The 13,991-nt window shown below is 55.1% G+C and overlaps 1 protein-coding gene across 3 annotated transcripts in view; it reads right to left on the bottom strand.

Moving 5' to 3' along the window:
- The window catches only part of TMCC2 (transmembrane and coiled-coil domain family 2), a 34,611-nt gene that overhangs the window by 10,649 nt on the left and 9,971 nt on the right, over positions 1-13,991 (bottom strand). For 2 of the 3 annotated variants that reach the window (XM_054562981.1, XM_054562982.1), the window contains exon 2: positions 11,768-12,310. In XM_054562981.1, the coding sequence (XP_054418956.1) occupies positions 11,768-12,310 (543 nt within the window). Of the gene's footprint in view, positions 1-838; positions 1,041-11,767; positions 12,311-13,991 lie in introns of those variants that run through there. The other variant, XM_054562983.1, reaches the window with a different exon arrangement.

Below are 13,991 nucleotides of genomic sequence, written 5' to 3' on the forward strand. Positions count from 1 at the left end.
GGGCTTGCCCAGGGAAGCCGGGGTCTGTGAGCAGGGGGGCCAGAGCTCCCGGGCTCTGCAGCTGCCATCTCCACTCTGAGGCCCGGCCCAGGGATTAGGGGCGGATTGCTCTGGGAGATTCCCCTTCCCCTGGGGCCTGCGCTGCTCCTTCCCATCTGGGAGGAGGCAAAAGGGTTCACTAAGCAGGTAGACCAGGCTCTGATGAGGTACTGCCTACCCCGCCCTGCCTGTCCCCAAGTCCAGCTGTTGCCACTGTGAGCTCAGGGTACAGGAGGACACCCAGGTGTGACAGGAAGCAACTCAAGTACACGTGCACCTCCTCTATTCACCCTCCCACATGGGTACGCTGCCTGTCCCCTCCCGTCGCGTCATGCGTGCCTAGAAGTACCTCCCACCATCGCAGCCCCTCTCACAGACAGTGGCACAGTCCCTCCGGCTCCTCTCTTCAGCCTGCCAAGGGAACTAGGCCTCCCAGCCAGGCTTCCAGGACAGAGAGCTCTCCCGAGCCGCAAGGGCTGGAGCCTGCAGGGGGCTCCTTGCCAGATCCTACACAGCCAGTCCTCTGCCTCGCACCCTGCTGCCCTGCTTGCCCTGCCTGGCGGCTTAAGGCACCACCGCTCAAGGCCCCCTCCCTCCTCCGATAACCAGACCGCAGACAGCCTCACCCAGGGAATCCCTCTGTCCCGAGATTCCCTCCTGGAAATCCTCTCTGCTCTGGACTCCACTGCAGCCTCTTCGCTGTGAGCTTCTGCTTCCCATTCCCTGCCCCACCCCTCACCCCCCTCCAGCAGCACTGCCCAGGCAGAACACCCGAGATAAAACTGAAGGGTAAACTCACAGCAGCCTCTTCCTCCTTGGCCTTCATCTTGACAGTCCCAGCAGGAAATCCTAGGAGTGTCCAGCAGAGGGGGTCAGAGGTTCACAGTTGAGGAGAGCAAGCTGCGAGGGCGGCCGTGGGGAGGCCACAGAGCTCAGCGGTTGGTCGCTGAGACTAAGGGGAGCGTCGCTGGGCAGTCACCCGTCAAAGCATACATGGATTCTGCACCCACCTGAGCCTGGCGAGGGACTCAGAGTTTAAATACTGAGGGTCCGCATGGGTCATCCCGGTGGGGTGGCCCCAGTGTCAAGAAGGTGCAAGGAGATAAGAAGGGCCCGGTGCTATCTCTGGGGCCCAGTGCCCGGCCCGCAGTGAAAACACCAGCAGTAGGAGTCCCCACACCCTGGGCTTGTGGAAACTTACAAATATTTGTGGCGGCTGATGACTTGGAGTTTGTGAGGACAGGAGCCTCGCAAAAGGCAAAACACAGGCTCCACTTCTTGGGGCCAGCTCTGACATGCGGTGTAGTCAGGGGGTGCTTCTGCCAGCTCCTCTGTCTAGGAAGGATGATCCCCCTCCGTTTCTGAGGCTTTGGCACTGGGCACTGGCCCTCTTGCGTTATGGTTATGTACACATAGGCCCAAGGTCTTGCTGTCCCTAGGAAGGCGGGGATCGGATCTCAAGTATGTCTGGCCCCTTCGCTGGGCCTCGCGTAAGACTGACCCTCCCTCAACACCTGTATCGTAAAATGGCTGCATGGTCATCTCATTTAGCTGCAACGGGGGACAGTCCACCTACTACAGTAGGAAGCAGAAAGCCTGGTCCTCACACTCACGACAGCCCTCCCCTGCCCTCTCCTCTCTAGGTGCCTCCAAGCTCAGATTTGCAACCTTTCCTTACAAGCAGAAAAAGAGAAGAGGGAGAAGGCAGTGGCAGCGGGAGACCAGAGGCAGGGAGGGGCTGCGGAAGCGGAGCCCTGGGGCTCTCCCACGGGACCTCCTGGGTCTCACGCCCCAGGCCGCCGAGGATCATGGAGGCCCGGAAGCACCCAATGGAGCTTTCTACAAGGCCATACTGCACCACCAAGATGACCCAAAGGACAGTCACCCCCACACAGCAGCTGGCATCTCCCTAATAGGAGGGTTCAGTTTCCCTCCAGAGACAACTTACCCATCAGCACAATAACTGAACCCCAGGAAAAAGGCAGGTGGAGCGCAGAGCTGAAGCGATAGCCAGCTAAGAGGAAAGGAACAAACAGGAACCGGGCGGATGCCTGCCAGGCAAGGCAGCAGGAGAGAGATCCCTTTTCCTGTAGAGTCTGTTCTCGTCTCTGCATGTGAGAAACGTTCCCAAATAGGCTTCCTGCTCTGGGGTGGTGGTGGGGTGGGGTGGGGGTGAGGGGAGCAGGAGCCCAAGGCCTCATGATGGGAAGATGATGCCAGCCCACGGCTCTGGGTCCCAGTCCTAGACTTGCTAAGGGACCCTGGTCAAGTCAGCGCAGGCTCTGATGCTCCGTGTTCACAATGGAAGGGGAGTAGCACTCACTTGAGGAGAGGGGAGCTTGGAAAGCCCTGGCTGAAGTGGACGCACGGCGGGAAGACACATGGTTCATTCCCTGGGTGCTGGCTGAGACTGGCGGCACAGCGGAGGGTGTGGAGTTGGAAGGCCGCTGTAAGTCCTCACCCTCTCACTCACTAGCTATCCTGCCTTGTACAAGCTTCTCTACTGCAAGACAAGGCAGCAGCACCTACAAAGCGGCGGCCTGAAGGGACAGGCCTCAGGGAGTGAGACCACAGCATCAGGAGGCACAGGAGAGCGGGAATGAGCTGAGCCCTGGAGATTCTTTCTGACACCCAGCCTTGGTTTGCTAGCTGCTCCGGGCCATAGTGAAGATAAAATGGGAACATGACAAGTCATAGGTTTTACTGAAATAGGTGACTTGGTCCTGAGGCACCCTCACCACGTGCGTATGCACACACACCCCCCAGTCATTTTAGAAGGTACTCAGAAGACTTTGCCTGGGACAGAAAAAGCCAGAAAAGTGGCTGCCCTAGGGAGTCCAGTTAAGAGAGGGGCCGGTGGACACGGGAAAAGCTGCAGTGAGGGCAAGAGCCACAGGCTCTGAAAGGGCAGGCACCCCAGAGCAGCCACCCTTTGGCAAAGAGAAGGTGCTGCTCGGTAAGAGCCTTTATGTGTCCTTCCTGGGGAGTCCTGGCCACCCCCTGGCTTCTCAACGCCTGCTCTGTGGCCCGGCAGAGACCAGGCCCCACCTCGGCCAAGGCAGGGCAGGCACTGCCGACACGCAGGCTTAGGCGGCTGAGCAGCGGCAGGTGTCTCTGGCCTCCCTCTCTGTACTTTTGCAAGTTAGCCTGAGTCCGGGGGTGACAGATGGGCTTCTGCCATCCTGGAGGGGCCCTGGACAGAAGCCCAGGCCCTGTTCACAGGGCTCTTCTCTGCACGCCCAGCAGGTCTCAGGCCTCTCCTGCGCTGGGCTCCCTTCATTTAGTTTTCTCTTCCCCTCCCTCAGTTTTCATGCCATACCCCTTCTTTCTTTAATACTCTAAATATTAAATTTTTTCTTTCTCTTCCTTTGCCCTTGTTATTGTTCTTCATTCCCGCCCCCCTCCCCACCTCCTCTCCTTTTTTAAATCTTCCTACTTACTTTTTTGTCTTAGGAAAAAAAAAAACCCCACGAACCACACTTTTTGAAAGATGGGAAACCTGAGAAGTCATAGGCTTTAGGAGCAAAGACTAAGACTCAAAAGCAGCTAAATTTAGTAGCTTAGAACACAAGGTGAGGCCTTAAAAAAATCTCAGGCTCCAAATGTGCTGTGAAAATCTCTGCGTTAGGATCCTCCGTGAAAGGCTCTGCTTCTCTAACACATGCCTCTTGGACTTGGGGTTTAGGAAGTGGCCAGTATTCAGAGGTCTCTCCCCTAACACTCACTTTTAGACCCAACCAGCAAGCGCATTTTCTTAGAAACTCACATCACCGAGGAGCAAGCCCTGCTTCCTCTGGGGACATGGGGGAGGAAGGTTCATCTTCCCTGAGTGGACTAGAGAACCAAGGTGGGCGGGTTTCCTAGGAGCATGGGGGCAGGCCCGGCCGAAGGGGCTGAAGAAGCAGGCAGAAAGGCCCCAGCAGAGAAGCCACAGGCGACACTGCGTGCACATACCACGCCACCTTTCAGCTGCTCCCAGGGAGGGAGGAGGCCAGCCCTGCCTCCCACTGGCCCTCTGCCCATCTAATGCCAGAGACGCTCCTGTCTGGGGAGTCCTCCTTGGGCAGTCGTGGGCCAGATGCTGGGCAGTGGGGAGAACCACACACCTAGGTCACTTTTTTAAAAAATCAAAATTGGTGCCAAGGCAGATAGGAAAGAGGGACGATGCCAAGACTCTTGTAGCCACTCTATTTTCCTAGGGGAGGGGACGTTGAGGGCAGGTCCAAGAGAAAGTGATCCGGAGAGAAGCACTATCTTGTTCTGGGGCAATTTTTAGGAAACAGCACGCTCCCTCCACCCCATTTGCCAAGAATAATTGAGAAGGATTCCTTACTAAGCGAGAGGATTGAAACACAGAACTCTGGGGGCGTCCTCCGGTCTGAGGGCTTGGGGCTTCCCGTGGGTGACACAAGTGACCGAGGGGGCAATGGCTGGGAAAGCTCTCTGCACGCCGCAGCGCGCTGCTCCAGCAGGGCCGGGGGACGTGGCCAGCATGTCCGAGGGCCACGCCCACGACGCCGCTGAGCCCCCAAGGAGTGACAGGACCCAGATAATATTTGGGTGTGAAGCTGCCTCTCGGACAGGGCAGAAACCTTATATAATGCAGTTAATATTGCAGAGCACTTGTCTTTCCAGGGCAGGGCTCGCCTTTCCAGCCACCCCAAGGAGGCCCCCTGTTACAGTATCACTTTGGATCCGAGTGAGCTTTTGCTGAGCGTGCTGAATTATTCACTAGCTGTGGATGCTGGTCCAACTCTGGGGTCCCAGTGGTTGGGGAGCTAGAAGGGGATACAGTGAGAATCCCCCAAAGCCAGACTCGGGGGAAGGTCAAAAAGGACAAAGGAGCAGGGGGCATCTGAGTCAGCCTCTGCAGGAGGTGGGAAACGGGCCAGGGTACCCAGAAGTAACAGTCATGGAAGCTGCTCGCAACACCCCAGCACCTGTTGCTGGAGAAAGAAGGGGGGTCAGAGAAGGCTACTGTTCTCAAAACTTCACTCATTGCCTCCAACCCCTCACTGCAGAGGGGAGCCCTCGCTCCCTGAGGAGCCTAATAGGAAGGCAATAGGTGATGTGCACTCACCACTGCTTCTATCTGAAAGCCCTCCGCCCCGGGGGATATAAATAGAGAAAGCCCAAACTGTGCCTTTGAAAAGAAAGAAGAGGCAGAAGCAGGGATCAGGTTCATGATACTGTATTTCCATTGCCTCATCTGGCACCAGAGGGAATTGGGCTCATGTTTCACAACTCAGGGATGTGCTGGATCAGGGAGGAATGCGCCTAGTGGCTGGGGAGACCCGCGCCAGCTCCCGTGACCCATGGCCGCATCACCAGAGCCGGCTCCTTGCCGTCTGGAACCAGATGACAGCGCTCCTCTTGCTGTCGACTGCTATCAGCCCTGGCATGGGGGCTGACACCCGAACCCCCTTCAGCACGACTTCCCCTGGGCCGCGCTGGGGCATGCGTGTTGGGGAGCCGAGGCCAAGGCTGAGGCTGACAGCCCCAGGGAGAAGGCTGGGGCTCCGACTGCTGTCTCCCACCTGTGCCTGGGGGCATCAGCTCAGCCCCCAGGGGCTGCGGAGAGCCCCAGGGTCTCCCACAGGGTTTGGGCCTGAGCGCAGAGACAAGTAGGTTGAGAATGCAGGACATCAGGTCTCAGCCAGGTAATTTGGATGTTATCTAACTGTACCCGGGGGAATTCTGCACTATCAGCAGCCAGAGCTAATCTGGAAAGCACTGGGAACTTTCTATCTGAAAGAAAGTCATGGATGTCAGTGGGGAAAAAAACGAATAAAGGCTAATTCCAGAGGCCAGTTATCTGCGGGGCAACTAACGGAGCCCAGGATCCTGTTCTGGAAGTAGAAGGAAGCCACTGCTTATGCTCTCCGGTGTCAGGGCTTTAGGGGAGGGGCAGAGTCTCGTTTTTTGGCCCCTCTCCTGGTTGGACAGGATCCCTCAAAGGCAAGAGGCTTCACGTGAAACTGTGCAATTCAAATCAGACGAAAGGGAGAACTTTTTTAAAAAATTAAAGTATAACTGACATATAACATCATATGAGTTTCAGGTGTATTACATAGGGATTCAACAAAGTGATCACCATGATGAGTGTAACCGTTTATCACCCTCCAAAGTTACTACAATATTATTGACTGTATTCCCTGTGCTGTCCATCACTTGCCTTTCCAGGTACTATAAGACAGGCTGCTGTGGAGGGCCTGAAGGCCCCGGGGAAATAGGGGCTTTTAACCACTGGGGCAGGAAGAAAGGGTTCATGGCAAATCACAGAGCCGCCCTGCCCTGGCCTCGGAGGCTCCTCTGAGGTCACTGCGCTGGCTGCCTCTGGCCCCCCTCTGCTGAGGAACCTTTCCACACAGGGAGGAAGAGAGAGGGAGAGACAGGATGAGATGCGTGGAAGAGGGAGGAGAGAAGGCAGCCGTCCTCCCCAGCAGCTGGAGTGAGCAGGCTGGCACCGACGCGAGCCCGTCCATGAGCGACTGTGAACGGGGCAGCACACATGGGCCGAGAGGTGTCTGCTGGCCTCACCAGCTGCCATGGGGACATGGTTGGAAACCTTTCCCAGCAGAGCCGACCCCACCCACCTCTGAGCCAGCAGGCTCCCAGACATAAATAAACCAGAGTCCCCGGCACCTGCCAAGATTTGTCTTCCTGGCGAGAGCTTAGGGCAAAGGGCAGCCCCTCGCGTGCCAGCCCCCCGGAGTACACGGGGGTGCTTATTTGCACCAGGGCAGAGGAGAAATCTTGTTGGATAAATCTGGTGGACGAGGGTCACAGGCTGTCCAGAGTCTGCTCTGGTTTCGGTGATAAGCTCAACGCCACTGGTTTCCCCACCTGCGGCCTGGAGATAACACCTCCGTGGGGCCACAGGGAAGTGTCCAGTCATGACATCATCTCGCTACCTCCTCACTGCGCAGCACCTGGTCCCCCCCACCCTGCCAGCCCTCAAAGCCCTGGGGCGGCAGGCTAGCCTGTCAGGAAACTGGGCCCCGCCGTGCTGGTCTAAGGCCGCCAGCTCCCACCCCACGCTGCGCCTCCTCCTCAGAGGGGATGACCACACCGCACAGACGGGGAAGGGCGAGCAGGGCAAAGTCAGGGGCTCTTCAGCAGAGCTAGCAGTGAACCCCGCACTGCCGCGCAGGGCTCTCCACAGACCCTCCAGCTGGGCACGCCTCGCACAGCCCAGAAGGGGCGGGAGGGACGTGGCGACAGCTGGGGAGAGGTTTTGAACAAGGCCAAGAGGGAAGGCAAGAACAAGCCAGACATGGAAGGAACAGGAGAAAAGGGACACAGTCCGCTCACCTACTCCCAGGTAATGCAGGCAGGACAGAAGTGACTCAGTTTTCCTGAGACTCATTTTCTAGGAACTGCTGCTCAGCAAAGAACAAACCAAAAAAAAAGAGGTGGGAACTCATCTGCTGAGGAACCAGGCAGCCTGCATCCCCGTCACTGCACATGTTGCCAGTGCTTCCTGCCACAGCCTCCAGCTTTCCCAGAAGTTAAGGCCGCGCACTGACGGAGAACCCAGAAGTCATGTCACCTGCCTTCTCTATTCACCTGCCGTGCCCCCGTGTACCAACAAATCATGACAATTTTTTCCCACTTTCCTGGTATAAGACAGAGTAGTTACCTTGCTCAGTGTCACACAAATAATAGGAAGCAGAATGGTGAGGCTAAGATGACAACTCTTTTCGTTTGTTTTAAAGAGAAGTCATTTAAGGTACAACTTCAACTGGGTTTGGAGGGAATAAATGACAATCAGACTCTATCACCAAGGCTGAACTGCTGCTGGGACTGTGGGCCCCTATCTGTCCCTCTGTCGCACCCCAGCTCTCCTCAGAGCTCCAGGTCCCCCACTTTCTTAGGCTGGGTGCAGGGTAAACCTCCTCAGGACAGCCCAGAACTTTAGTTGCCTCCCGTGAGTTCTGGTGACTCAACCCCCGCCCCACCCCCAGGGCTCTGGTCCGAAAGCCAGCTGGTGCATTCTAAACAATGACAAGGGGTGTGTGAGGTGGGGGAGGCTTATGAATTAAAAATAGATGCTAGTAATCACCAGGGAGCTTGCGGAGAGCATGTGGGGCTGTGTTTACTAGAGAGAAGAATACCTTCTATTCATGCCCAGGGACCAGGGTGGAACCACCACAGCTTCTCACACCAACCAATGGCCTCTGGGTCTGGGGAAGTCAGCTGACAGAGCAGGCCCCTTCCCTGACCTGGACGTACCCGTCTCCTTGGGACCTCCGGGGCCACACTCATCCCTGGGGGGACAGCTCCAGGTTAGGGAAGCTGTATAACTGAAGGGAAATGGCAGCCAAGAGATCAAGTCACCCTCCCTGGGCTGAGGCAAACCTGCTCCCTATGGATCGTGCATAAAACGGTCTCTAGTGGCTTTGACTTCAGATCTCCATTTAATCTTGTGGACACACTAGAAACATGGGATCTAGTCTCCTCTCTGCCATGAACTAGCTGGCTGCCCTCAGACAAGCCATCTCTCAATTCCTCTATGCCTCAGTCTATCCATCTGTAAAATGGAGGTCATACTACCTGCTCTGGCACCTTCACAGAGATGTTATTAGGAATCAAACAGGCAGCCCTGACTTGTGTGGCTCAGTGGGTTGGGCATCATCCAGTTGCTGGTGTGATTCCTGGGCAGGGCACATGCCTGGGTTGCAGACCAGGTCCCACACTTGGGGCCTGCGAGAAGCATCGGATGGACATTTCTCTAGCACATGGATGCTTCTCGCCCTCTCTTTCTCCCTTCCTTCCCCTCTAAAACTAAATAAATAAAATCCTTAAAAAAAAAAATAAAAGGAAAAATTAACCAGGCAATGCATATGACAAAGTTTGGAAAGCTGAAGGTTGTAAATAAGAACAGAAAACAATCACTGCAACAACCATTCCCCCATTGCCACCCTGAACCCCGGGAACCATCCCCCAGTCAGCCCACCCAAGCCAGAGTCTGGACCTGGCCTTGACCAGCAGCAAGAAGAAAACCTGCCTGCGCTCTGGATATCTCCCGGGCTGTGTGAAGGCCAAATATCAGCGCCTGGAAGAGCCTCGCAGGAGCTCCGCAGCTGACCCGCCTGCCCCTGCCCCTGCCCCTGCCTCCCCATCAGCAAACATCTACAACGCCCCCCCGCATTCCAGGGCACCCACTGCCTGTCCACGCTCTGGTGACGGAGATGAAAGGGTCACGTTCTCTCTCTTTATGAAGTAGCTGTAGCCCCAGAGACCTGCACTTAACAGGATGGTTCTATTCTGATTTGTGAAATGTATTGGCTGACTTGGCAGTGAGAGGTGGGCCTGGCTGCTTTACAGGCAGAGCACCAGCCGTTAAGGGCTGAAGGCCGCTCTGGGGCCCTAGCAGTCCCTGGTCCTCAAGGCCACACTACCCTTCTGGCGACACATCGAGATCTCACTCTCGGAACAGCTTTCTTCACAGTTGAAACTTTGCTTGCAAATGGTCCAGTGCCATCGTTTTAAATACTATCTACATACTGACAACTTCCAAATGTACTCCTCTTCCCTGGATCTCTCTCCAAGACTCCAAATTCATTCATCTGACTGCTTAGCATTTCCATGTGGGTGTTTAATAGCCATCTCAAAATGTAACACGTCTAATACCTGCTCTGCTTTCTACCCCCACAGTCCTTGCCAAATATCTGTTCCATTTGCCATTCTCCCCCAACTCAGTTAATGGCAATTTCTTCTTTCCAGCTGTCAGGCCAAAAACATGCATGCCTTCTTTGCCTGCTCCCTGACATGCCCCACAGCTTTCAGAAATGGATGTAGCTCGATCCCTGAAGCAAATCCAGAATCCAGCCACCTCTCCCTCCTGCTGCAAGCCGCCATCGCCCCCTCCGCCTCCCCGCCCCCGCCCCCACACACATGCCAACAGCTTTCTGGCCGGCTCCATGTTCACCCCCCCCCCCCCGGCTCATGGTCTGTCCTCTGCCCAGCAGCCACAGTGATCTTCTTAAAAGGTGTCACTCATCTGCATAAAACATTTCTATTGACGTCCCTTCTCACTTGAGAAAGAGTCCAAAGCCCTCTCCTGGCCTCCTGGGTCCTATGAGATCTGCAGCCCTCCCCGCCCATCTTTGAAAAACCCAAACTGCTTCAAACCGGTATCACTGGCCTTTCCCTCCCAGACTAGCCACACGTGCTGCCTCCCCTTTCACCATCTCCTCAGTGCCCAAACCTGGTTTCTTCCTGTCTACCAGTGACCGCCCCTCCTCGCTTGATACTACCCATCTACATTTCCAAACCCAGATCTGACCCGAAACCCCTGCTACATTTTGCTCTGTTGACTACTTTCTCCATCAAATTCTCCTTTTGCTTCAGTATCCCCTCTCCAGGTTTACTTCTGCTTATGCGGCTGCTCTGTCCCTTATATGTCAGGTCTGACCTCGGCCTCCTTCTCACTCAACACACGCCCTTCCAGGGTCTCATCCACACCCATGATTTCAAGCTCAGCGCTGACCTACAGGGTGCTAGCCCAGCCCCGACCTCACCCCATGAGCCCAACTGCCAATGAGTGCTCTGTAGTTGATCAACTGCAACACTGAATTCATCACTTTGCTCCCAAACATGTGCCTTCCTCTGTGTTCCCCACCTAGAGGACGCCCCGTCCCTAAACCCTGGACTCATCCTCTACTCCTTCCCCTTCTCTGTGTCCCATACCCACTTCCCAGAGCGCACTGCTGACCCGAACTGCCGCATGTCCTGAGTTGGTCTCCTCCTTCCCATGTCTCACTGGCCTCAGCCTGTCAGTCCCTGAAAGTTGGAAACTCCAGCCACAAGGAAGCCCTGGTAGCCCCTGGCACTAGAGCTTACTTGCTTTTGTATGTGCGGCACCACCCCTCCCTGGTCCCCTCTACTCAGTTCTCTGGCTAAATAACATTCCTTCAAGGTTTAGCTCAATGGCTTCCTCCAGAAGGTCTTCACCAACTCCCCCTCCCTTTCGCACCCCCTTTCCCCTGAAGCTCCCAGGACCTCTGTCACAGCCTCATCACGCCATTCTGTCCTCCCGCCCCGCTGCCTCCCCTCCATTCAGTGAGCTCCGTGAGGACTGCACCTCTGGCTCGTTCATTCTTATAGCACGTAACAACTATTCAATAAATGCTTGTTACATGAATAAAAAAATGAATACAGAAATTCAGGAAGTACCAAATTAGATGGTCTCCTTCCTAAACAACACTTCATGGATTCCTCCCCTATCTTCTTTGGTTGGTAATAATAATAAAAGTGATACTGTACCAGTCTCCATTCCAAGTATTTTATACATATGAACCCATTTAATCCTACAACAACTCTACTATTATTACCCCCATTGGCAATTGGGGAAACTGAGGTACACAGAGGTTAAGTGACTAAAGCAGCTGTTTAGTGGCTGAACCAGGGCTCTTAACCAGCGCACTGACTGCCTCTTGATGGCATGTTTAAGGAATACAAACCAAAGTAGTATCAGCCCAAACAAAATATAATTGTGAAACAAACAGAAATTAGTCCTTTGGGGTCATCTCTTGCTTCTGGCTTATTCTATCCCTGACTCCGTCAACCAGGCAGACCGTTCTGCAGGCAGCAGGCTGTTCATACCCACTAGGCAGGGCCCCCTGCTCTGCTCTCCAGGTCCAGAAGCCACCCCCCGCCCTGAGATGGTACTTGCCCCTGAGTGGCCTCCCACCTGGACGGCCCTCATCTTGCCCCACCTCACCTTGTCCCCGATGCCCTCAGTCTCCTCGGCCAAGAGGTACACGTTGCCACCATCTGCCAGCAGCAGGGCTGTGTCGGTGGTAGAAGAGGAACGAGGCCGACACTGGTGTTGGTGCAGGATGGCGGCCAGGCTGCTGTCCTGGGGGGCTTTGCGCAGCAGGTGGGGGCTGCCGCGCTGGGGCTCCAGGGAGCTGCTCTTAGTACGTCGGCTGCTGCCCCCGCTGCTGCCCCCACTGCTGCTGTGCAAGCTGGCACCCCGCTTGATGGAGGGCCGGGAGCGGATCTGCTGCAGCACGCGGTTAAAGGCAGTGGGCCGGGCGGGCAGGTCATGCAGGGACATGGCATAGGAGACCCGGTGCATCTCGGGGGACCGCTCCTTCTCATCTGGGGAGTCATGGTCAGACACACCCTGCTGCTGCTGCTGCTGCTGCTGCTGGGAATCCTGAGACGTCTGATGCTCCCTCTCTCGTGACCGGCGGCGGCTGTGGAACAGGTGCTTCAGGCCGTGGCCAAACATGGAGCCCTCTGAGAGCTGCTGGATTTTCTTAAGAAGGAGAGACAAAGAACTCTGGTGAGTGGAAAGCTCCTGAACGCCCAGTTGCTGGGGACAGAGGTGAGGATTCTGCTCTTGAGTGATCAGTGTAGCTACTACAGCTGTCTGAATCTGGAAGACCCTATAAATGGTGATCACGCCTAAAAGATCACGCCTTGCAGAAAGGTGGCAACCCAGACCTGCTCCTTTCATTCCAAAGAAATGCACCACTGTGGCTTCCCACAGGACACTCCCAATCCATACAGGGGTTCAGGGTCACTGGTCGCGAGATTCTCGTGGCTAGTCTGACGCTCAGGGGCACATGCAGGCACCACTTGGCTCATGAGGTTGTATCCCTCTGGCCTAATTCTCCCTCCGCCTCCAGTTCCTCCCTCATTCTAAGGTAGGTCCTCCTTCAAGTTGCACATGCTCCTCTGGACCAGCAGTTCCCAACCTTTTTGGCACCAGAGACCGATTTCATGGAAGACAATGTTTCCATGGACCAGGGATCGGTGGGGAGGGTGGGCAGGGATGGCTTTAAAACCTGCCACCAGATACAGCTCAATTGTCACTTGCCACTGGCTGAGAGGGTTTTGATATGAGTCTGCAAACAATTGATTTATTATGGTCTCTGGGCGGTCACACCTCTCTGCTAATGAAAATCTGTACTTGCAGCCTCTCCCCAGCACCAGCATCACCACCTCAGCTCCACCTCAGATCATCCGGCATTAGATTCTCACAAGGAGTGTGCGCCCTAGGTCCCTGCAAGCTCAGCTCACAGTGGGTTCACGCTCCTGTGGGAATGTAATGCTGGTGCCGACCTGACAGCAGGCGGAGCGCAGACGGTAACACGGACGATGGGGAGTGGGTGTAAATGCAGATGAAGTTTCACTGGCCCGCCGTTCACCTCCTGCTATGGAGCCAGGTTCCTAACAGGCCACGGACCAGAGCTGGGGTGGGAACCCCAGCTCTGGACAACTAGGCATCCATTTCCAAAGAGGCCTCAGTGCAACGCTCTGGGAAAATCAGCAGCAAACAATCAGGCTACACTGTTGTAGCAGATACTGCTAATTTCCCACTCAATATCTTTTCTGTTTTCTTTCTTACAACCTAACTGAATAGCCTTCATGTAACTCACTAAAAATTCTTGCTTCATCAGACTCCCTTGCAACTGGGAGTAGCCACATGACACATTTTGACCAAAGAAAAACCAGGTGAGAGCTTCTATGAAGACTTGCTTTCCTGATAGAGGTCCTGGCCCTTCCTACTGCTTCCCAACTGGAATGTGAAGGAAATGCCTGGACGTGCAGCAGCCGTCTTGCCACAAGATGACTGGCATGATATGAAGGCACGTGTATGCAAACATGCGCGCACGCACATGCATTTAAAGCCTCAAAGGACAGGATGCCTGGGAAATTTTTGACCCTACAGGGCCACCAAACCAGTTGTAAATGCCTATCCTGGATTCTTGCCGCATGAAATAACTAAACCTACCTCTGTCCATACAACTCTAGCATAATTTTCTGTTATTTGGAGCCAATCTCATTCCTGATATGGTTGGCAATAAAATTAACTTCATTGGAGCTTCTGGGTCAGTGAATACATCCACAGGCCAGGAGGGTGGGACACACCTCAGTTCTTTCGAGACAGAAGCTCCTACACTTGGGACCCCTCCAGACCTCACTCTATGTTC

The sequence above is a fragment of the Pteronotus mesoamericanus genome, unplaced genomic scaffold (assembly GCF_021234165.1).
Source record: "Pteronotus mesoamericanus isolate MK-2021 breed Mesoamerican mustached bat unplaced genomic scaffold, CSHL_Meso_final scaffold_705, whole genome shotgun sequence".
In the NCBI taxonomy this organism is placed as follows: Eukaryota; Metazoa; Chordata; class Mammalia; order Chiroptera; family Mormoopidae; genus Pteronotus; species Pteronotus mesoamericanus.